Source organism: Dunckerocampus dactyliophorus, chromosome 19 (genome assembly GCF_027744805.1).
Source record: "Dunckerocampus dactyliophorus isolate RoL2022-P2 chromosome 19, RoL_Ddac_1.1, whole genome shotgun sequence".
NCBI classification, from domain to species: domain Eukaryota; kingdom Metazoa; phylum Chordata; class Actinopteri; order Syngnathiformes; family Syngnathidae; genus Dunckerocampus; species Dunckerocampus dactyliophorus.
Window position 1 is genome coordinate 613,097 of NC_072837.1, and position 23,843 is coordinate 636,939.

General features: G+C 43.6%; 3 protein-coding genes across 15 annotated transcripts in view; 2 read left to right on the plus strand and 1 right to left on the minus strand.

Annotated features, from left to right (window-relative positions):
- On the plus strand, positions 1-22,328 carry map7b (microtubule-associated protein 7b). 9 transcript variants are annotated; one of them, XM_054761472.1, is made up of 20 exons: positions 1-150; positions 7,991-8,152; positions 10,478-10,555; positions 11,076-11,239; positions 11,525-11,642; positions 11,922-12,023; positions 12,844-12,954; positions 14,109-14,204; positions 15,769-15,888; positions 16,543-16,709; positions 17,475-17,620; positions 17,713-17,939; positions 18,004-18,154; positions 18,280-18,448; positions 18,513-18,617; positions 18,686-18,736; positions 20,121-20,151; positions 20,245-20,365; positions 20,456-20,640; positions 21,232-22,328. In XM_054761472.1, exons 1-20 carry the CDS (start codon positions 105-107, stop codon positions 21,240-21,242), a joined length of 2,361 nt encoding a protein of 786 aa, XP_054617447.1. In that variant the 5' UTR covers positions 1-104; the 3' UTR covers positions 21,243-22,328. The 9 variants fall into 9 exon arrangements, with proteins under 9 accessions (XP_054617447.1, XP_054617442.1, XP_054617443.1 ...); XM_054761467.1 differs by lacking the exon at positions 1-150 and adding an exon at positions 3,634-4,000; XM_054761468.1 differs by lacking the exon at positions 1-150 and adding an exon at positions 3,634-4,000 and having other exon boundaries at positions 16,567-16,709.
- Positions 20,620-23,843, minus strand: part of armc1l (armadillo repeat containing 1, like) — a 4,864-nt gene continuing 1,640 nt past the window's right edge. Inside the window, exons 5-7 of one of the 3 annotated variants that reach the window (XM_054761486.1) lie at positions 23,665-23,781; positions 23,452-23,581; positions 20,620-23,007 (exon numbers count right to left, since the gene is read on the minus strand). In XM_054761486.1, the coding sequence (XP_054617461.1) occupies positions 22,937-23,007; positions 23,452-23,581; positions 23,665-23,781 (318 nt within the window). In that variant the 3' untranslated portion in view covers positions 20,620-22,936. Of the gene's footprint in view, positions 23,280-23,451; positions 23,582-23,664; positions 23,782-23,843 lie in introns of all 3 variants that reach the window. The other 2 variants (XM_054761485.1, XM_054761487.1) reach the window with 2 other exon arrangements.
- The window catches only part of mtfr2 (mitochondrial fission regulator 2), an 8,291-nt gene continuing 6,917 nt past the window's right edge, over positions 22,470-23,843 (plus strand). For all 3 annotated transcript variants that reach the window (XM_054761481.1, XM_054761482.1, XM_054761483.1), the window contains exon 1: positions 22,470-23,815. The gene's annotated coding sequence lies outside the window, so the exon portion shown is untranslated. The remainder of the gene's footprint in view (positions 23,816-23,843) is intronic.

Below are 23,843 nucleotides of genomic sequence, written 5' to 3' on the forward strand. Positions count from 1 at the left end.
AGTTGTTTACGTTGTAACGTCGCCTACCTGAGAGTAAAGGAGGGGGGGAGCTGAGCTGGGATCTTCCAGGCAGGTTCTCCGGTTCCTGTGTGACGTCACGAGAAATGGCCGACCAGGATGGCAGCGACGCATCTCCTCCCGCGTCCCAAGGTGAGTCCTCGCGTTCTGGAAACTTTGTCAAACTCCACAAAAGACCGCCGGAGTTAGTACTAAAAGTGAACATATGGAAAATGGTCGGGCATTAAGTTGTTTTCGTCGAAGGAAGGCGAGCCGAAGTAAGAGTAGTCCGCAACACCGGTCACGAGAGGAGGATTAAAAAGAACCAAGCTACTAGACGGGTTGCTCCATGTTGTGCTAAAACATGCCTTATTTAAAACTACTACATTGTACTGGCGTTTTTGGCTGCCATAGTTTGATAGATATTTCAAAGTGGCTGGTACACACCTGCCGCTGACAGCTCTCGGAGCGGCTCGGCTTGAAGTGACAGGTGTAGCCTGGCCATTGAAGCCTCGCTTTAAAACCATCCAAACCTTCGAAAACCGTCTGAAAATATCATTTGAAACCCACACAACCTATCTAATTCACCTATGAGTGTCATTCATCAAACAACGTTTCACTTCAAAATTGGCTTTAACGCCATTACTGCACTTATTGCATTACTACACCTTTAACACTTTACCATTAACATAACACTAATATTTTCTGAGTGTTTAAGAAAAAAATTTCACTTGTTCTGTACGCTGGCTTTATGCGAATATATGCAATGACCACCTGTCACCGGAGGTGTCGCCAAACTCACCAAAACAAACTCCTTTTTGCACTGCTGTATTTATATTAGGGCAGCAACGAACAATTATTTTAACAACCGATTAAACGGTCGATTATTTTTTCGGTTAATCAATAAATCGGATAAAAAAAACCCACATTTTTTATTTCTGCCTCTTAGCAGCAATCTTTTTAAGACTGCATGAATGGAATTCCCTCCCCAAAATCGTAGCAAAGAGGGTAAGGAATAGGAATTTCTCCAACGGCAAAATTGAAGTAGAGAAGTATAAACAATCAACTGGCAAACATCACAAACACTGCAAATCAATGAGTCACTGGCGGAGACTGTACATGAGCATCACCAAAGAAATCAACTTTTGGGGCAGGCTTTGCATTTGGCATCGGCTCGTCTCCTCTGGAGGGAGCGACGGTGCCTTGTTTGATTGTCAAGTTGTGAAGCACGTAGCAAGGTGATTTTTTTTTTTTTTTTTTTTTACTTTTCCCACCATCCCACCATTTAAGGGCACTCACGTATTTTATGGATGATGGGCAAAATTTGCCCAAAAAAAGTGCAGTGTTTTCCTTAAAAACCTTTAAACGTCCATTAGTCTTTTGGTGCTTCTTTATGGGATGACAGTTGACGGGGGACTTTCTTAATAGAAATGAATAAGCAGACTCATCCAAGACAAAGTCAATACCCAAGGCATGCCGCTCACCTGACAGTGTATTCTTGCACGTAATAAAGACATGTCAATTATGAACAATGCGATGCCCCCTCCCCCCGCGACTTGATGAATGATAGCCCTCGCTGCCTTATTTCTTGTCCTGCAGTATTATCTGAAATTGTTGTACTGGCCAGCCACACTCTCAAAAGGTGTGATGAGGGTGTGTAGCCTGTCCTATCAGGTTAAAGTCTCCGTGTAGGATTACTGCTACCGTATCCTTGCAAGGACAAAGAGCAGTGGGAGATTTTTAGTGACTGTTCATATTTGTTTAATGGTCCAAAATAGTCAAGGCATTTTGCATAGCAAGAATTAGTCTCAGGCTTGGTGCTCTGTAATCATCGTGTCACCTTCTGGTATTTTAACAGTGTCCTGTTGACATGAATATGTGCTGGTTGTTTAATCTTAATGTTTGTTTTTTTCAGTAGACGTGAGCTTAGAGTGTAGCAGGACTGTACATACACACGCCAATACAAACACTGTAGTCCTCATGTTTGCCAGTCTTAGTGGGCAGGCCACTAATGATACAGAAAACTTGATGACCCGATAGTCCAGTCTCTCCTCTTTCGTACCTGACCCATTGCATGCGATACAACATTCAAGCCCCAGCTGAAGTTGGATTTGCACATGCAGTGTCATGAAATGAAATGTCATGCAAATTCAACACAGGTTCAGCTGCTGCAGCAACCCTGCTCATATTTAAATATTGATTGTCTGTCATTCCTACCGTTTGTCCTCCCTGTTTTGTGCTATCAAGACCGCAGTGTTATTATTTTTTTATAACTTCAGTAAAAGCAGTGTCTCCCCTAGGGTTTTAAATTTCGACAAGCACTGACACCAAGTCAAGCACCCGAGTCAGAGAATGACTGCAAGGTGACTGCCACCTCGCCAGTTGTATATGATAGCCCTCACATTTCATAAAAGAAATCAATTGATAGTAATAATCCTGAAAGTCATAACCCACAGCACACAATAAAGACACGCTCTGACACGGAGAAGTGTTAGGACTAAATAAGCTCCGCTTCTTCATACTCCTTTTCCAACAACCGTAAACCTGTGATTCATTTCAGTGTAACCTCGTTATGCATGTTTATGTAAACAAACCTTGTTATTATCATTACAGTAATCCCTCGTTTATCGCGATTAATTGGTTCCAGACACGACCGCGAGAACTGAATTCCCACAAAGTATGATTCAGTATTAATAAATGGAATATTTTTGTAGTTATGGCTTAGAAAACCTGGTTACAATCTTCTAAATACGCTTTTTAACATTATTAGAGCCCTCAAGACATGAAATAGCACTCCTATAGTCACCTTTACATTTGTATTACCCGATATAGTAGATCTAATCAGACATATTAGACATAAATAAGATAACATAGACTGACACGTTAGAAGTCCTTTGTTGTTTTTTTCTGGACAGCGTACTTCTTGTGTACTTCCTTGCAGCTTTAAATGGTTTACACTCGTATGTAGTAGACAAAATACGAGCAAATAAGCCATGTAAGACATAAATAGAACTCCTGCTCGAGCAGTGTCACAGTAAATGTGTTCCCCAGGGAACCTTAGTGAGGAGTGTAGTGCCTGTCACACAGAACACCTCGTGCCAATGTAGAATAAATACAGTACTGTCCCACCGAACACCTCTTCTGCCTTGTATTTGTATTTGCCATTTTTATGCTTGGAAATGCTTAATTTAGGCCAAGAATAAGTCCAATTAGCTTAAATATGCATATGTTTTTTACTAATAATAGGCCGTATTCAATATTGAAACCGCGATGATTTATTAATTCACTAAGTTTTGAAAAAACACGATATTGCGAGGGTAATGCGATCACCTAATATAATGCTAGACCAATGGTTCTCAATTGCTGGGTTGCGAAATTTTTTGTAGCCACATTGTTCTGTTGGCTGCCTTTTTGCTGCCTTTGTGGGTGGCTGCCCCTCATAGAGCACCAGCATCCCTGCAGGAGTCAAGAAATTAAGAAAATAAGTTTAGCTTTCGCTTTAAACCCAGCCTGGCTTGTGGATTAAGTCATTTTTCTAAGCCAGACTGGCCCACTCTCCCCTCTATCTATCTCTCTCCCACTCCTTGCCATGCCTGGTATGGACGTAGCACAGCGAGCAGTTTGTCTCTCGTCACACACTGTACTTTGTCCTCTGTACGTGTTTACTCATCATCTTCACTTGGAGGGTCTTGCACTTCCTGCCGCCTCAGCCAAAGTGCAGCAATGTGCAGCCTGCTACAAGGAGACTGCTGGTAGCATCAGCTGCCCTGCATCCATGTTTCCATTGAAGAGGATGCCGCAGGGTAGGATGGCTCTGTTTAGCTAGCAGGGGGTTGAAGGGCTGCAATGCCAGTAAGGAAAGGGAGAGCACCAGGGAGAGGAGAGGGCTCCCAATGGAGACTGGGGAAGGCAGGCAGCCGCTCAGCCATCCCAGTGCTGTTCACCATCACTGAGGAGGAGGAGGGACAGAGACGGAGACATGATATCGGAAGAAAGACCAAAGGTATGAAGGCAGATGTTCTCAGTGAGGTCTTTGGATACTCTCAAGATGTCGGTTTTACTTTTTGGATGCAAACCTTCTCCGGGTGGCAAGTAACTGGCGGGCCAACAGATATCGCAGTTTGTGTACACGAGGAGTTGACCGGACTGCATGCTGACATAGCGAGATTGAACGGGTCAACATAAGGGCAGCAGATGAGAGGAGAGGCGCAGCCCGATTCACACGGCTTTGACAGTAATCGGAGAGGTCACATGAGGCGCTACATTGGATTACCTGTAAATAACGTCACCTTATAGCAAGGAATGGAGAAGTTATGGAATGAGGTTGTAGTATTACACGTGGACTGTAAACCTGACAGGTGTATGTATAATGACCAACTTACCTAAAACAGTTTCACTTCCAACTGATTGTAGTTATCTTCGTAGGTCCTACATGTAGTTGCTAGCATGTGGTGGTGATTTAGCTAGTCTTACCCGATAAACGTTGTTTGCACTTGCACACATTTAGCCTCCGCATTGTCCTGCAATTTGCAGTGGCAATGTGTTTCCTTTATTTATTTATTTATGGCACGTTTGAGAAGCATGAAGGCTAGTTTGTGCACTGTTTGCCTTCTGTTTATGCAGAAATTACGCACTTGGCATGCAGTTAGTGACCAAAATGGTGCGCATTGGCATGAAAAGACGACGCTCCCGCACGACTTATTTAGACCTTGTCAAGTAGTGTTTACCTCAATAGTACGCACGACGCACATTGTTCCCGCATGGGTATGGGTTTCTCGAAGCTGCAGGTAGAGAATGTGCAAAGAGCAGGAAGGAAGAAATAAAGTAGAAAAAAAGAGACATGGACAGCTTGGGAGAGGAAATTGCTGACGAGAAGACATCGCTTTGAGCAAGTGCATGCATGTGTAAATGAGGCTTTAGAAGTAAGGGTAACACAAGGGTTTTCAGTGAGTGCATGTCTTTTCTTGTAAGACATGGTTCCTCTGGTTTTGCTGTATCTGCACGGGAGGAAGCGTTCGTGTGCGACTCACACTTATACCATAAATAATAGAAGAGGGTCGACAAAAAGACTAAAACGCGAAGAGGGGAGGAGTGGTGCTTTCTTTGATACTGTATTCGTGTCTGGGCAACGTTAGGATGTTGATCTCAGGTTGAACCTGCAACGCAGACATGGTGTCTGTAAAGCTGCAGTTGGCCGTGCCGTTTGCATTGAAACAGTGTTTCAACAGTGGCTCGTGTACGGATCAAATAATCAGATCAGTCATGGGGAAAAACTGAGAAACAATGTGGTGGAAAATGACGTATTTATGACCCTTGCATCTGCTGTATGTAGCATAGAGAAATGGTTTATAAAGCAGCACCCTTCCTTCCCAGTCCCAATGGCCATCTTGGGCCTGGAAAAGGAAGAGTCCCCCTGTTCCCCACTACTTCTGTGTAGGCTGGAGCCGACAGCTTTTAGCGTTAGCGTTAGCATTAGCTTGGGCTAATCCTGTCAGGCTACAGGAAAGACAGCAGTTGGTTGCTACCCGCCGGCCTGGACAGCACAGCATTAATCGCTCGCTTACCATTTAATCTGACTGCCAGTGAATGTAGCGAGATGAGGGAGGGGGTGGGGACGCACTCACAAAGGGAGGGGGGACAGATTAAATTGTCCCACTCTCCCCATGTCTCACTCTCTGTGTTTTCTACACAAACACAAATACGTGCAATATACACGCCAATCTCATGGAGTGTGATACTGACCTCAGCGTTTGCCACTTGTTTGGAATTTTCCCCTTGTTGCATTATTGCCCTTGCCGCGCCATGGACTTTGGATACGAGAATATCTTCAATTATGTAGGATGTTTGCAGGATGCAGGAATGTTGATATCGACCTCCTGTCAGTCTGACTAGTAGGAGTGGAGGGCTTGCCAAGAGCTTCACCAGGTCTATTCCCACAATCATACCTCTGGAATTATAATGCACAATCCAGGTAAAGAGTCTCCCAACTTGGGTTTTTTTGCAGTTTACCTTTGGCGTCTTGAAGAGATTAATTGCAGTGGACAAGCTAGCATGTCCTTAAAATGATGGAGCCCATTGGTAATATTTCCTATTCTTTTCCTATCTTTTTATTGCCATTGTGTGCTTTTTCTGTGTCTCTGTAATTCAGAGCAGCATAGACTGCTGTCAAATTGAAGCGTTAGTCACGATGATTATTCTGTGCCGTAATTGGGCGACTCTGCGTAATCTCCCTTTGCATACAAGCCGTGGATTGTCCTAATTTCATCAGACTGTACATTTTCTAAATGACCATAGTGGCGACCCATACGGGTTGTGGTCAGAATGCTTTGTAAGACATGCTAGCATACATGTGATACAGAGCTCCTCAAAGTTTTTTCGTCAGTAGACAAATGGTCACCGACTTATGGACAATTAGCTGCTCAGGCCAGTGCCACCTGGCAAATATGTTTTCCTTGGTGGCGTTCAGCTCAGCTCTTAAGGCTGAGAGTGTGAGGTTTACCAATGTACACTGGCTGGCATCTGTTACACTCACCTCCTCAAACCCCACTCCCAGCCAGCGCTCAATACATGGCCTTCGGAACAGGAGACGAGAGCGCTGACCGTTGGGCCAAAATCCCCGACAGTTGACCCAGTGTTCAGCGCAGGGCTTAAGGCCGAGGGAGTAAGGTTTTTACCAACGTACACTTGCGTAGCCGCACTGGCTGGCATCCGTGACATACTGTATGTGTCAGAAAAAAAATAGCACAGGCAACACAGCGGAGGTTCATGTTTTCTTCTAAAGTTCACCCTATTGTGTGTCGAAACTGAGCTGAATATCATTCACTCACTCACGAGTGTCCGTTTCATCGTCCCCCTGCTGCGCATAAAGTAGCACTCCCGCCTCAATGAGGTCGTCTTTTGTTTGAAGAAAATGATTTTAGACCAAGGATCATGATGACTAGATATCATTATAACTTGGGCCGGCCCAGCCTTTCCTGTTTTACCATGTGCCGACGTGAAACCGGTTTCAGTGCTGAGCAAGCACCCGAGGCAGCGCTGATGTGTTTGTACTCACCTAGTAGACGTTACACAGACGGTGCCACGTAATACCTTTTGCAAATTGTCCACAAGATCCTTGGGGGAATAAAACATTGACGTGTGTCAGGGTGGGGATATGAGACACTATTATTTGATTATCTTACCAACATCTTTTTTCAAGTGTGATGAAGAAGCTGGCTGGAAACGTGTGGTACTTGTATTGGAGAACAGGCTGACTAGTCTCAGTTTAGGGATTGAATTTAACTTTCTGGGACAGATTAGTTTCTCCACAGGCCTTCCTCCACCATCCACCATGGATTTTTATTTCCCAGCTATTTTGGAGGCTATATCTACACTTTCTACCTACAGTCTATGCTCTGCAGCACTTATTGTGCTTCACATCAGTGTCCAAGAAAGTGACTTGTTGAGTGCTGAGTCACTGACTCCTTAGCCACGCCATGCTATTAATCAATATCTAAGCAAAATGCACAACACAAGCAGGCTGAAGGCATCTTCATAGTTTGTATACACATCACAAAGTGGTATAGTATTGATAGTGCATGATAGGCGCTCTCATCGGAGATGCTTCTGTATTCTCACCCGGGGTGTCACGAGATGCACGATACATGAGATTAGCTCCACGAGAACGAGACCAGATTTTAACATTACTTTTAAGAATAGTACAATGAAGAAATCTATGAGAATATATTGGAATCTACTAATATGATTTCTACTACGCTACACCCTTCTACACTCTGTGTGTATGCTAGCGGAAGGCGAGGAAAACAGACACGCATGCACGTGGCAATATATTGAAGCCAGTTCATTTTCATTTATTGTGTGATAAATTAATTCATTTATTATTGTTCCAGGCCTGGTTCCCACAAGACTTTTTTTTTTTTTCTGAACAAGAAATCTCGTTTTAATCTTGTGAGATCTTGTGACACGATTCTCACACATCAATGTCTTGTTGCAGCGTCCTACTATCAATCGGAGGATGGCAGAGCTTCGTCGGCCACCCCGCCCGGCTCGTCTGCCTCTGGACAGATCTACTCTCCCACCCTGACCTCCACGCCCACTCCCACTCGCACGGCCGCCAGCACCAGCCCCAACAACCAAAACACTGCAGTTAAAGCAGGCAAGCTGCACAATACACAGCTACAATACAAACAGCAGCACACCTCTCCCATGGCTTTCATTTTTCACAATTAATGACTTAACTGAAGGAAACTTTCATCTCGATACAGAATTTTTTCTGCAACCAAATTGCAATAAGGTCACAAAAAGCACAATATCACAATATAAATCATTTGAATGGAGTGATTTTTTTAAGAGTTTAATGACAATTAGGGCTGCGAATAACAATTACCGTAAAGCACCGTGTATAAACCGCACCCGTGTATTAACCGCACCCCCATTTTCAGGCTGACGGCGGGGAAAAAAAATGTTTAGTTCATAAATGCTTGCCAACTCTTTCATCTCAAATCAACATGCGTAAAGGTACTAAGCAATTTCAAAAAGAAGAATAAAGAAGAAATCTGAACTTCGGCATCTAGATCTTTAATATTATGGCTAAGCGCAGATTAATAATAATAATAATAATAATAACAAATCAAAATAAAGAAATTTGCAATTTTCAGAGATGTTTTGATATCTTATCTTTCACTGCTTTTCTTTTTCTCTATTATTTTATTGCATTGCTTCAGTGTGAATTTGAATAAACTCTATTGTTGTATTGTATTTTACAACTGCAATGTTTTAATGGAAGCTTAGGTTAGCTTCAGGGTATATATAGAGATCGTTTCACTGTGTGAAAATACAGACAGCCGTCAGATAAGTTAGTTGCATACACTAGCATTTTCAGCAAGTGTACAGCAGAGGGCGCTAAAGTCAAAGCAACTGTCTGACCCACAGACAGCTATTCTAAAATGGGCTTCTCGTCAATTTCTGCATCTGGTCACAGACCTGTCATTGTGTATAAACAGCACCCCGATTTTTTTGCTTCTTACCAGTGCCTCTTGATTCCAAAAAATAGAAGCTCTGAACTGACAGAGCAACTAAGTGCACAAGCACCAGGTTGCTGCTTGAATATTGTGTTAAAATCATGTTAAATAATACCAAATCTACTGTGTTTGTATAATAGCTTCAGTAAAACAATAAATGTACACAAACATACAATCATTGTCGTAATGGGTCAAATGAATATGACGCAAACACCTACAGTTAGTGGTATGGTCCGCAACATATCAGAAAATCAATGTTTTCCAAAGTGAAAGCTGATATGTGTGAATATCTTGTTTTGGCTCAAACACAAAGCAAATAGCTCTGCTTTCATGGATGACTAAGGACATTGCAAAGTACACTAGGTCCCCAACTAACGAACACAATTGGTTCCAGACGAGCGTTCTTATGTTGAATTGGTCTTAAGTAGGGTAAAAGGTAATATCACCAATGATATAGGTACTACATGTACGTGCATACATATACAGTATATGTGTATGTATGTAAATATGAGTTTGGATGCAGTAGTAATATTAAAACAGGATAACTCATGAAAAAAACAATAATAAAAGTGATATAATAATACGTAATGATAAATGTTATTTACCTTTGAAGAGGAGTGGTCCAGCATACGTCGTCGTGTAGGAGGAGGAGTTATTGAAAAAAAGGACAAGTCGTCGTGGTTAGACTCTTCTAAAAGAGGTAGTGTTCTGTGGGTGGTGTAGAATTAAGCAGGCCTATTAACTCTTCATAAACTTTAATCACACGCTCTGTACGAGTTGTATCATACAACTCTTTGCCTTCCTCTCTCCTCTTCCTCGTCTTCCTGTATCTGTTGGTCCCATTAGCAGTGTCACAGTGCCCTCTGCTGGTCAAGCATGTACCAGTATAAATATGTGTTTGCCGGTCAAGCATGTAGCAATATAAATATGGACTTATAAGGCAAAACACATGAAAATATAGACCAGTTGGCTTGTGTTCGTATCTCCGAATGTCCGCACGTCGGATGTTCGTAAGTAGGGGACTGAGTGTATTCACATTTGAGAGGCTGAAATCAGGATATTTACATATTTAAATCAATAAATGATGAATTGATTACCAAAATAGTTGTCGATTAATTGGGTCATCGATTAACCATCAATTAATTGTTGCAGCTCTCATGACAATAATAATTAATGGTGGCCTAGTGGAGATCTAAAAGATCTGGGTGCGTGCATGGATTTTCTCCCGGTACTCCGGCTTGCTCCCACGAAGGCATGGGCCGGTTACTGCTTTCAAGCTATACCACGGTGTGAAAATGTCACGGTTTCAAAACCACTAAAATAGTCTGTCATACCATCCTATGTCCTAGTAAGTAATTACCATTTCATTTAATTATTGATGGAATATTCTAAAAAAAATAATAATAATAATATAACACAATTGCAGGTCTATTCATGAAACAGTTGTGTGTGTGCTGCAGACTCTTTGCTCTTCAACAAAACGGATGAGAGGCTGAGGCTGGCCCGTGAGCGCCGAGAAGAACGCGAGAAACAGAATGGTGTGTATTGTGTGTGTTGCTCAAGTGTGTATATGTGGCTGCTTTAAAAGTTTGTCCTTGGCTAAACCTGGTTGGTATCTGGAGTGAAGTGTTCATTATGTAAAGTCCAGCTAAAAGCCAGGAATCCTGTTGCCATAGCGACCACATTACATAACGTGTCAGGTCTTAAGAAGACTGCTGTTTTTTAGGGACTCGGTATACACGGGACATACCGCTTAACGGATGGGTGGCATGTTTGTGTTTATATTTTAGTGATCTGTGTGTTTTGTATTTGTTGTCATAAATATTGGACGACAGTCAGATTGCTTTCCTATAGCTATGAGAGCGGGCTGAGGGATTTGCTCTGTGTTTGAGCGCTAAAGCCAAGTCACATGATCTGCAGCTGACCCATGACACCGCTGCTTTAAGCCTGTGTGTGTGTGTGTGTGTGTGTGTGTGTCCATGTGGCATGTATCCTTTTTATAGTCTTACATGATTTGATTATTTGTTTTTGTGTGTATGTGTGTACGCCATGGGCCAGCCATCAAGGAGGCCGAGTGGCAGGCACGTGAGGAGCGGGCCAGGCAACACTACGAGAAGCACCTGGAGGAAAGGAGGAGGAAGCTGGAGGAGCAGAGGATAAAGGAGGAGCAGAGGCGGGCGGCCGTGGAGGAGAAGCGACGACAGAAGCAGGAGGATGACAAGGTGACGATGACTTGTGACAAGTCTTACCAAAACATCAGAGTCATTTTCTTCCTCTTCACTCATGACACAGCAGTTCCTCACACAGGGCCTGTCACTCTATGTCGCTGACTTAGGTAGATTAGCAAAGATACATGATACACGTAGTCAATAAATGAAAAACATTCCGACCAGTTAAGTGAAATTGGATCACTGCTTTAAAATAAGTGGATGAATAATACAAATGAAATGTACAAAATGGCAACGTTAATAAAAACACTCTGTATCTGTTATCTTTTTCCCTTGAAGGTTCGTCACGAAGCGGTGATGCGGCGCACTATGGAGCGGAGTCAGGTGACCAGGCCGAAGACCAACCGCTGGTCCTGGGGTGGAACCCTGCCCCCCAACAGCCCTGGCACTCCCACCGGTATTGCAGTCCAACACCCCACAGTCACAAAACCTCAGCTCTCTCCCGAGAGAGAATGTTTACACACAGTGTTGACTTTGAGGTCCCACCGAGAGCTTTGACATTTCTCTTGACTTTTCAGCCACTTTTTCCGGTGGTCAGAATATATTGGTTGCACAATCAGTATTGTTCTGCCATATTTATGTTTGAACTTGACATATCCGCCCACTCTTTCATCTCCCAGCCTGACTCTCAATCTGCCTTTCTTTTTTCTATTCTCCTCATCCCCTCTTGGTCCAGGTTTTGCAGAGTCTGCTTTCCTCTATCCGCTCGACCTTGCCGGACTGGAGCACGTGCACGGTGCTTTCAGTCTCTCTCGCAGATACCGAATGATGTCCCAATGTGAATATCATAGCACCGTGTCAGCTAGCGAGCCAGCGCTTCAGCCTTAGCAGCACATATGCATCTTAGCGCACACGTAGACCAGAGTGAATAGTTGCATCCACTGTGAACGTATATCCCAAGACTAGGGTTGGGCATTGAGGTTGAGTCTCGAGCATCGATGGGAACCGAGCTAACATTCCAATTCTACCGGGGTCGTTCAATTTTTTTCATTTTGATTCATAGTTTCGTTGCCCCGTCCCCCGACCGCTGGCAAACCGTTGAAGCAGAAAACTGTACTGGTGCTAATACGCGAGTTCAAGACTCATAACTCAAAGACAAACCTTTTACAAGGTGTTTGATATCCTGCACCCAGGTTAGTGCACGTTTAGGTGCGTGCACACTCACTAACACACAAACAACAGCATATGAGGAAATGTTTTCCATGAGCTTTTCAAAAGTAAACATCTTTTGTGAAGTGTACTCCTGTGAAAAAAGATCTGTGATAAATTCACAGCAAAGTTTTAAAAAAAGGTAATATCATTAAAAAACAAAATCATCAGACATTTCATCTAAAAAGAACTCTGGTTAGAAGCCGCATTTAAATCATGCAAACCTTTGTGACCCTGCATCTTCAAAGCATCGGAATCGAGAATCACAGAACCGGAATCGTTCAAATTCAAACAATGCCCAACCCTTACCAAGACCCTCTCTCTTTATTTTATTATGATTGTAGCACTAATTTCACATTTCCCTCCTTTAGCGACAATCCTAACTAATAGTATAGCTGGCATACTTTTTCTGCATCATTTATCAGTCTGTATGCTTTGTCTACTTTTAGATGCTGACCGACGCTCGGTGTCCACTGTGAATTTATCCAAGCATCACGACCCCGTCATTACCAAACGCCTGTCCTCATCCTCAGCCACACTCCTCCACTCACCCGACCGAGGTAAACCAAACTACAAAACCTGGATTTTTAGGGTGCGTTCACATGTTGTCATGTTTGCTTTGGTGAAAAGGAACACTGGCGTGTTTGTTCTACTAGTGGGAACGCGATCATCCGAGATCAAGACCCACCAAGTGAACTCTTGGTGGGTCCCTTGAGCTCAAACGTGAACACTGCATGGACCAGTGTTAAGATGAGGGCAAAAAAAATGCAGAAAAGATAAATACTGTCAATTCCAGACTGTAGTCATCTCTCGCTACATTTTCTATTTCGCTGATTGTTTTCAATGCAATTTTGCATTTATTTTTTTCAACAGCGTATGAACTCGCATTGTGTTCTGCGTATTGGTGCTCTGTTGTATGTCTGTGTTATTGTTTTTCCTACTGCTACCAGTAGAGGGTGTTGTATACTCGTCTCAGTGTGTTTACGTGCCTGTACGAGCATATTAGGAACCCACAGTAAACAATAGCCAGCTAAATATAGATCCACAACAGTCCTTATTGGCTAAGGGAGAACCTGCCCATTGTGTTCTGCGTCCTGTTTGACTGTCCTTCGTGCTGTCACTAGCAAACTGGCTAACTGCGTGAGCTGCTTGCTAATCGCCAATACCATCCACTTCACTACTTCCTGAATCTACACTCTAAGCATCATAGGAACTGTAGTTCTTATTTTGTGATTGTTTAGGACGCAGGGTTCCAAGCATGTGAAAAAAGTAGCAGCTTGTAGTCTGGAATTCCTGGTATGTAAGTGTATGTAAGGCCAAACTTTAAATGTATATTTTAGAAGCTTTTCATGAAATCAAAGAATCAAGTAAGTATAGCAGAATATAAAAATAACCTATATGAGTAATATGTGGCAAAAGCTGCCCAGTCAACTTCTTACTTTCTGCATATGTTCTCCACTGTGCAGCCTTTGGTCCCATGACCAAAACATCAGCGCGAAGTGCGTGCCAAGTATCACCAATGTGAACGCAGCCTAAGTCACAGTATTACTACCAGTACTACCACTACTACCAGACCTACCCCAGGTCTGGTGATCCTCTTCTTCGTTTTGACGAGAAACAATGTCTTCCACAGCAACGCCTTGACTGTTTTTTTTCTGTGAGACATCATCATTAGTTGTGAATGATTTGAATTGAATGTATGTTGCTGATGCAGGGCTGCAGACAAGAGCAACCTCCTTGCCTGCCATTAACAAAGCTCAGTCCAAACCCCGCCTATACCGGGGGACTGCCACTCTCCACAAAAACACAGGTGTTTTCATGGGCAATAACTACAAAGAAATGCTACATACTCTGAGACTGGACAAACAGATCATGGGCTGGAAACTGTTGAGAAGAAATTGTGCATACTTACATTATATTAATGATAATCTTGTTGATAAAATGGCAGTATCGGAACACAATAAAGGTTCTGTTCAAGGTTCCTTCACCCGGAGGGAGTTTTTCCTTGCCTCAGTCGCCAAGTGTGGGGTTTCAGTTGGTTCTCTCTTTTCATTTAGTGTGTGACCTTGATGTGTAAAGTGCCATGAGATAACTGTTGTTGTGATTTATAATAATAATAATAATAATAATAATAAATTAATTCATCACACAATAAATGAAAATTAACTCGATCATTTTGCCAGCCCCAATATATTGCCATGTGCGTGCATGTCTGTTTTCCTCGTCTCTCGCGTCCAAACAGGCAGGAAGAAGATTCACTCTGTGCATTGCTTTCAGCATGCATTTGTTCCATAGAAGGACGACATGTCAGTCATACAGTCTCTTTGCCTTGGTGGATGGAGGCGGGGCCAGTAGCATACACACAGAGTGCAGAAGAGAGTAACATAGTAGAAATTAAATGAGTAGATTGCAATATTTCGACATACGTAGATATTTCATTGTACTTTTCTTAAAAGTAATATTAAAATCTCGTCTCGTTCTCGTGTTTCATCTCGTGACATCCCTCGTAAGCACGTATTGCTCTTCTCAACGAGAAACGAGTGCTGCTGTGGGCCCCTTCCCCATTTAAAGCACTCACGGACAGCTCAGTCTTGTTTGTGACATAAAAAAAAAATGCCAAAAAGCACAATGCACCATTGCCACATCATTTAGATAATTCAATGTGTGTTTGAACCTGGCTGAGCAAAGCACTTAAAGGGTAATCATCCACGCCATTGTGTGCACTCCTCCCCTTACCGTATATTTAAAAGGCATTGTATGTACAGTATGCATCAAATGGGATGTCCCACCACCGCCACACTGTGCCTGACCCTTTTGTCTAATCCCCTGTAGGATAATCTTTTTGTTTTTGTGGAAATACTCAATGTTGTTGGGGTTTTTTTTTTTACCCAGTCACACGCCACACATTTTAGCATCATACAGTAAATCTGTGCAGTTTCCAGCCCAGTGCTATCGTTGCCCCCACCCTTAAACCCTCATTACAAGAGCAAGCTGGTCTATGCTTTGTCCTATGCATGTGGCTAATCAGGTAATTGGGCTAATAAGCTACACATTGTGTATGACTCCAAGAACTGCACGGCCTCTTAATTGGGCTTTCCTGCATATAAGCTTCCCGCACTTAGTTGATTTCATGCATTTTGAGTTCTTGGGTGTTTTTTTTATGCACTTTTCTCCCTGCAGGCTGTTCAGTTAAGAGTTAAGTGTGTTGCATGCAGGTGAAGGTGTCACACAGCAGCACCGGCATGATGGCTTAGCTTGGGCTGTGATGGACGGGCAGTAGCCGCTTGACATTGTTAGATAATCTGCTTTGACTGACCGCTAAGCTAATGTGGTTGTTATCAAAACACCAATGCTACGTGTGTGTGTGCAATCAGGCCATCGCCGCCTTCCCCTGACACCATGGGAGAGCAACGTGGTGAACCGTCTGCAGCAGCCCACACACTCCTACCTGGCCCGTAGCCGCAGTGCCATGAGTCTCACTGGAGAGCAAACAGGTACGCGCCCCCCCCCTTCAAGCACACCTCATTGATGGGTGCATTGCTTTTATTTATTTATTTATTTAGCGCTCTTGAGCAGCACAGTTTTCCATGTTAATCTGATTTGGTGTGACTTAAAGCATTAACACTGTCTGAAACTTCCTTCACCAGTCTGTACCAGGCACTCAAAGCTCCCACACACACACACACACACACACACACAGCAACACGTAAGCCGTTCAGGATGTAATTCCCAGCTGCTACATTGCCTTGTTTCCCAGTCAGTGTCTCACATACCTTCTCAAAATGAATGCATAATACAATAGCAGAGTATTGTCACTTATTCGTGTAACTTGTACATACATGGTGTGATTGGAAATCTACAGTATATGCAGTGTATTCACCTGCTGCACATGTATGTCCAAATTTGCACTTTGCTAGCCTTCTGGTTGTTTAGTGTTTATTTGCCTCTACTCTGCTTTACGTCATCTCTGAGTAAAAGCTTGAGCTGACTTGCTATTGACCTCTGATCAGTAGCACTAATGTTTTCCTTTCCTTCAAACTTCTCCTTTCACTTCTCAATCCCTCACTCACTCACTTATTCCTGCATGCACCCTTCTATCCCATCTCCATACTTCACCCCCGTCCGTCCCACCTCGTACATTACCTTAGCCATGCCTGTGTGTCCTCGCTCAGTGTCCTGCCACCCCATGGGCTCCATGTCCTTCAAGGCCCTGCAGGCCCGCCCCCTCTCTCACAGCCGCAGCCACGAGAGGAGCCTCAGCAGAGAGACGACCTCGTCTGCGCCCGCCCGCAGGAGGACCATGGGCACAACACAGGTCATTTGGTCATACACCACATTTATATCCTCTCTGGTGCCCATGCGGAAATCAGCCCGTATTACTGTTGTTCAACTGTTTAAAGTGAGTGACCCCAACAGTGTGTTGCTAAAAATCTTACCTTTTAAATAAGCGTTAGAGGTCCTGCAGTAGTATATCTCAAGTGTGTTAGCCTTGATGCGGGAAATTAGACAGTTTAAAAGTGCATTTAGTAAGCCCTACTGCAAAGGTGTCCAAACTTTTTCCACCGAGAGCCGCATATTGAAAACCAAAGGATGCAGGGGGCCACTATGATATTTTTATGTCAACATTTCTGCCTTTTCTCTTTACGTTTTGTCTTTTTCCCATTTTTGTTGTCTTTTTGGGGGTTGAATTTTATTCCTACAATGTGCCGTGGGCCAAGTTAAATTTATTTAAAAAAAAAAAAAGAAGCTGCGGGCTGTAGTTTGGGCACCCACTGCACTGCACTGCACTGCACTGGGAATATGCGTGCATCTGTAGCTTTAATGCTTATGAGCTGTGTTTGTCTCTGACTGTGTGTATCTCTGCAAAACAAGTGAAGGAGAGGAGAGATTTTTCTCACATTTGTCTGTAGGAACACATCTTACTGTTAAAACACCATTCAAAAGTCACTCTTGCATAATAACAGGTGTTTAATAGTATAACAGCATCATGCTCACTATGGTTGACTATCACTAAAGTCCTTTCAGTAGAGATGAACAGTTGATATTTAAATGTTGTTAAGTGTTAAAATCTCTTATACAGTCGCCACAGAAGAGTCGCGACTCTGTCAGGAAGTCATGGAGCAACTTGTCTGTGCCTCTTGGTCCTGCTCTCACTTTACCCCTCAAAATGCGCACCTCTTCTCCAACCAAAAGAAACGTCAAAGTAACAGCGCCCTCTCCTGGCAGGTAAAGGAAACATGCCCTTGGATTGTCGCTGGCAGGTTTTACGAGTTTGTGCAAATGTTGTTTCAACATAAAGGTGATTTTCCTCCTACTAGGCCACCTCTGAAGCCCACTGGACGCCCTCCGACCCCCAAAATGCTTAAGTCTCCAGGGGCAGAGGACCCTGGAAATTTCCGCCCTGCCAGGATGACAATGCCTGACGTTCAGCGCCCGTCTACACCAACCAAAACCCAGGAAACGGAGGACGAGCAGGTCCTCAGTCCTCCTCAGCCGCTGGGCCTCAACAAAAGCAGCACAGAGCAGACGTCGACATCAACCAGCGGTGAGTTCTTTGCGGTCTCAGTTACACGTGAGATGATGTAATTGTCATTTATCATTCATTCTAGAGAACATAAGCAGTCCCCCCACCCAGAAAACCTCTGCCGGGACCACAGATCCAGAGGAGGCGAGTCGCATCATGGCCGAGAACCGGCGGCTGGCCCGCGAGCAAAGAGAAAGGGAGGAAGAGGAGCGGAGGCAGCAAGAGGAGCAAGCAAGGTATGCTGCCACCTAATAGTATTGTTAGAATCCTGAAGGTGTGTGCTTCCAAATTAACTTGACTGCAATGTGTGTGTGTGTGTGTGTGTGTGTGTGTGTGTGTGTGTGTGTGTGTGTGTCCTCAGGTTGGCTAAGGAGGAGATGGCTCGTCGTAAGGCTGAGGAGCGAGCCAGAAGGGAGGAGGAGGCCCACCGCCAGGCCGAGGAGAAGAGAATGAAGGAAGAGGAGGAGAGAAAGATGGAAGAGGAGAGGCTGCAGAAAGAGAGAGAGGAGGCAGACAGAGCCCAGAAACAGGTAGGATACGCCACTTTGTCAGATAAAAAACCTCACTCTTTTAAAATTGTACTTTTTATATCAGAGAGAGGAGGAGGAGTCTCGACAGAAAGAGCAGGCTGAGAGACTGAGGCAGGAGAGGGTGAAACACTTTCAGAAGGAGGAGGCTGAGCGGCTGGAAAGAAAGAAGGTGACTCATCTTCACACATCTTCACAACATAATCCTGATGTGCATCCCTAAAAGCTGCTTTTTTTTAGCGTCTGGAGGAGATCATGAAGAGGACGAGACGGTCCGACACAACAGAGAAGGTAAATGTCACTTGACATCAGGCACTGTTCCACTTGCCCTGTTTGGCCCTAGTGCAAGTGGACTCTTAACAGGGATTAGTCATTACAGGATATTAGTCGATTGCATATTGTACATACTGTACATATTGTCATATTTTTTTTTTGATTTTTTCATAGTAGGTTTCTTAAAGTTAATATTAAAAATCTTGTCTCGTCTCGTCTCATAAGCCCAATCTTGTGTATCGTCTCGCCTCGTGACACCCCCAGTTAAAGGGAATTCCCATTAACTCGCTATTAACGTGTTAAATTGGACAGAGTTGTTATATACTGTATGATGACTTTTCACATTTGGACTCTCTGTAAATATCGTCTGCTACCAATTAACACCCAGTCCTCTTTGCGGTTTACAGTAGATAAATAAATAGCTGGGGGGCTATAATTGGAGCATTTATGGTATGTAGTTATTTTTGAAAGATCACACCAACCGACAGCAATGGAAACATTTTTGGCAGATGTGCCAATGACTAAATATAGGCCTGTCACGACAACAAATTTTGCTGGTCGATAATTGTGCTAGAAATTATCGTCAATATTCAATATTATTGGCAACATTTTTAGACAGTTTTTTCATTAAAGGGATAGTTTGGATTTTTTGACATCAAGTTGTATGACATCCCCATCAGCATTGTGGTTCATTAACAGAGACTTACCCCCCGCTTGGTCTTCTAAGTCCAGTTCTGGTCAGATTTATGTGATGAAGAACGTAGTCCTGCTTCGTTGCTGGGGACAATTAAGTAAAGAGTTTGGCTTTTCAAAACAATATGCGTTGAAAAGATTCATACATTTGCATCACCAAAATGCCTTCTCAAAAAAATCAGACCTCACAAAACGCTCTGCGTTAGGGTTAGGGTTACGTCTCCCGCCGTATTCCTGCGCACTATCGCCTGTGCGTTCATGTGTATGTGACAAAGACGCTCGCATCTTCTTCCACGACGGAGCGCCACGGCCTTCTCGTTTACATATAAAACCAAAATATTCCCACACTGTGGATTTGTGCCGTCATTCATGTTAGCATATGCTGGCTCTTGAAGCTAACTGCTGCTAGGGTAGTAGCTAGTAGCCCTGCCTCCACAAAGCGGCTGAATGAGATGAGAGCCCACTCTCTGTTCATTCCACTATAGAAGCAGTGTGCACAGAAAGATGCAGAATGAACCCTCTTGTCATCCAGCCTGTGTGGCACAGAGACCAGCAGATGAAACACACACACACATGCACATGTCCATTTATCCAGGCCGTCATAATTATCCACCTGTTTTTTTATGGTTTGCTTAATTGATTTATCGATTATCGTGACAGGCCGAACTAAATATATTGTTGGATGCTGAGTTTTCTCTTTTGTCTGTAGAAACCACCCAGCAAGAACAGGGACAGCACAGGTAACACAACATAACACAATCCTTGCATCTTATTCATACCACACACATTAACATTGTACATCGAATACGTTTTCTTTCTCCTCTTACCATCAGTGGGTGCCGCGTCTCCTGTCCCATCTGAAGGAACACCATCTCCCACCCCGCACAGTAACGGCAACAGAAGCCCACCGGACCCCAACATGAACGCCAGCACCTCCACACCTCCACTGCAAAGGTACGCACACATACACAATAACAGCATTAAACACTGTCTTTGCCCAAGATGCTTATCCTTCTTCCCTTTGCCGGTGCCTTCATGTCTCAGGGAGAATGGTGAGCTTGAGGAGGTGATTGAGCTGCCTTCGCATTCCAGATTGACTCCTCCTCCTAATAAAGGCGACGAGGAGGAGGAGGGTCAGCAGCAGCAGGGGGAGGTCATCACCTTCAGGGAAAATGGACTCCCAAAGCCTCTGAGTGGCGTGGATGATATTTCAGTCCAACAGGGAGCAGGTTAGGTTTTTACATTTGATAGATGGGTTTTGCGGACAATATGCTTTTTAATCAATGAATTCATCAACAAGCGCTACATATTAAAAAGCTTCCAGCAATGGGCACATCTTCCAATCCATCATGAAATAATACTTTATGCAGAAAACACGTTTCTATAGTGGAGTTCAGGATGCGCAGCAAAGCCGTCAAACAATTCACTTTTTTTCTACATAACTAGCCTCTACAATTGAACAGATAACTGTTATAGATATAAGCATCTTACTGCTCACTTAGTTTATCCGTAATCGGAATAATAAAAATGAACGTTCTCTCCGTGTGTAACTTGCAACGTCTGTTCACCACTTCATCTTTGCCAAAAGCGAATCAGGATGGGAGCGTAATGTCATGTGACATTTACAAAGTGACATTTATGCGATGACCAGTAGCTCCCAATCAGTGTAATGGACACCCCTGCTTTATAGCATAAAATGACTTGTCTCCCCCTAGTGGATGCACGAGAATAGCAATTGTTGCACCATCCAGCTCCCCTTTTACTCTGGAGTGGTTTTCATGGATTGGTAGTTTGATGGTGTTCATTTCCTCCATCCTCAGACGTGGCCTGATGGTTTCATCGGACGATATGATCCAGCCACAGAAAACCAGGAAAAAAGGCGGTTCGATCACGGAGAATTAAGTGGCATCAAAGAGAGGCTCTCGATGCACTCTTTCTCCACCTTTTGATGACCCCCTGCAGAGACTCAACATGACAACAAGCATCCATTTTTTTTCCCTCCCAAAGATGGGTACCGCAAAGATCGCCCTTATGAAACATCTCAGGAGAGGATGTTTTCCCCTCACGCGTGATGATTGAGGCTGGATGGGCTTTTTCTCCCTCGTTTTGAAATAACTGTCAGATGAGCTGTAAAGTCTTTAATTACAAAAACGTGGTGTTTTTTCCTTCCTTTGACAGTCTGCTTGGCAACAGGACGGTCGGGACTGTCACTTGTGTTATCATTTTGTTACAGAAAGGTGGAGAAACAAGTCAGTGACTTCCCACGCTGGAAAGGTGTGTCATGTAACATTCTTATGATGCACCTAGTGTTGAAAAGTAGCGATTATCCAGGGTGGCACCACCAGTTTAAGGTAAAGATGAATGAAAACCTGAGCTAAGAAAACAGCTTTAGGGTGAGTACTACTGATGTTTTTTTTAGTTTATTTAATGAATCTACTCATGAAATGTGACCTTTTATTTTTTATGTAATCGGAACCCGGATATTCTGTTCAGTTAGCAAAGCAAAACATCTGCTTGGACTTTAGTTCCTTCTCAGTGGCTCAGCTCAACTTTTAACCCCGTCAGAGCTGCCGCCACACCCGTATAAACTTATTACAGTAATAATTCTGGAGATGTTCATTTTGCAGTAACCTTATTCGTGATTCTTTTGGAATAAATGCTGCTACTTGTGATGTTCTGTTGCCTTACCAAGTACAAGGAAGATTGCCAGGATTGTCCAATCCAGTACTGCCAACGCAACATGCTGTTTGGTAAGACAACGGAGCTCACAACTGACTTAAATACCAGTAAAGAACATTATATCAAAGCTATCCTATAAATAATGTATAAAACAATATATTTTACTATAAGAACGAGCAGTTTAAAAAAACATTATTCCAAGTGTATTTGGTGAGAAAAATAAATCTGTTTGACATGATTACCTTTTTGCTGATGTCGACTCATTGTTTGCATAAACTACTATAGTTTGTAAAAAAAAATCTTATTCTATTATTCAATATACCTTACTTCCTCATAGCAGCCAGAGCCGTTCATTTACTCAACTGCAGACTAAAAAAACCTACATTTTTTTTAAATCATGTATTTTTCCCCCACAAATGATAAACTATATAGAATAATACTAACAACTAGTGGGGTCACCTGCCAAGGGGAAAACAGCCGTTTATTTGAGGCACGGCGAGGAGGCCTCTATTTGAGGAAATACGATATTGAGAAAGGAAGTTGAATGTTTGAAATGTGTTGAAGAGATTTAAAGTAAATATTTACAGGACGCAAATCCACAGATGTCAAGCCTCCAGTTCCAAGCAAAACCAGAAAACTCCTGAATCCAATCATGTATGTGCATACAGTACGTGTAGATCATTCCAGGGGATTGTCTGCTCGGCAAGTAGACGAGGACTCTTTCACCAGTAGAACGTCTTGGTGAGGAAACTGGCGGCGGCGTTGAGCCAGCTCCCGCTCGAATCCTCCTTGGCGGTGGTGCGAGACACGGCGCGGTCCCCCTCCTTCCCAGGGCTCTCCTCCTCCTCAGGGAGGTAATCCGGCAGGGCCGAGTTTTGCGGCACCTCCGCTCCAGAGGGGTTCAGAGGGATGAAGACCTTGAAGAAAGTGGGAAATGTTCATGCCTATAATGCAAAAGTGACATTTTAATTATGTTCTAACAGTAATATGTGTACCTAGAGCCAAAATGGAAGCAAAATCTATCATCTCCCTCACTGCTCCACTTTTGAGAGAAGAGGTGCTCAAACGGTTGATAATGAAGTTCATGTCATGAAAGAGACGTCCTTCGTCAGGCTTCGCTACACATCTTAAAGTAAAGGCCAGCGCTCCGCCAACTATACTGGACATCAGTTGACTACAGTCGTGGCAGCTGTAAGTTTGATCAAAGGTTAAGCTAGCATGATGATGCGTTTGTGTCATCTGTCCCATCCCTTAATGTTATGTTGTATATGGCTATTACGTTGGACACGTGCAGAGATACAGTGTGTCTAAACAGTTTGGCTTTGGTCGAGGTTTGTGCTCAGAGTGCTCGTGGAACTGACTTTTCCTGAAATGACTTTCTTCTGGCTTCCGATTGGCTAAAATGGCTTGACCCACCTCTTCTCCCGCCTCATTCTTCACCACCTGTTGCGCCAACAGCACCTTGGTGTCTGCGATGGCAGAAGCAAGGCTCTGCAAAAGTACAATGATTACTTTGTTACGCCGCTCCCGACAAACTCTTGCTAGGTGGCGCCAAAGAGAGAAGTGCCTTTCACCTCAGTGGGCAAGTCGGAGCGAATGCGTACGGTGCATCTCTTGGACGCCATCTGAAAAGTGAAGCTGATGACTCCTCGGACCTTCAGTAGAGCCGCCTCGCACAAGCCTCGCTGGTCCTTTTGTGAGACACGACACTTGTCACCACATCAGGTATTAATCATGCATCATGTCATAGGTC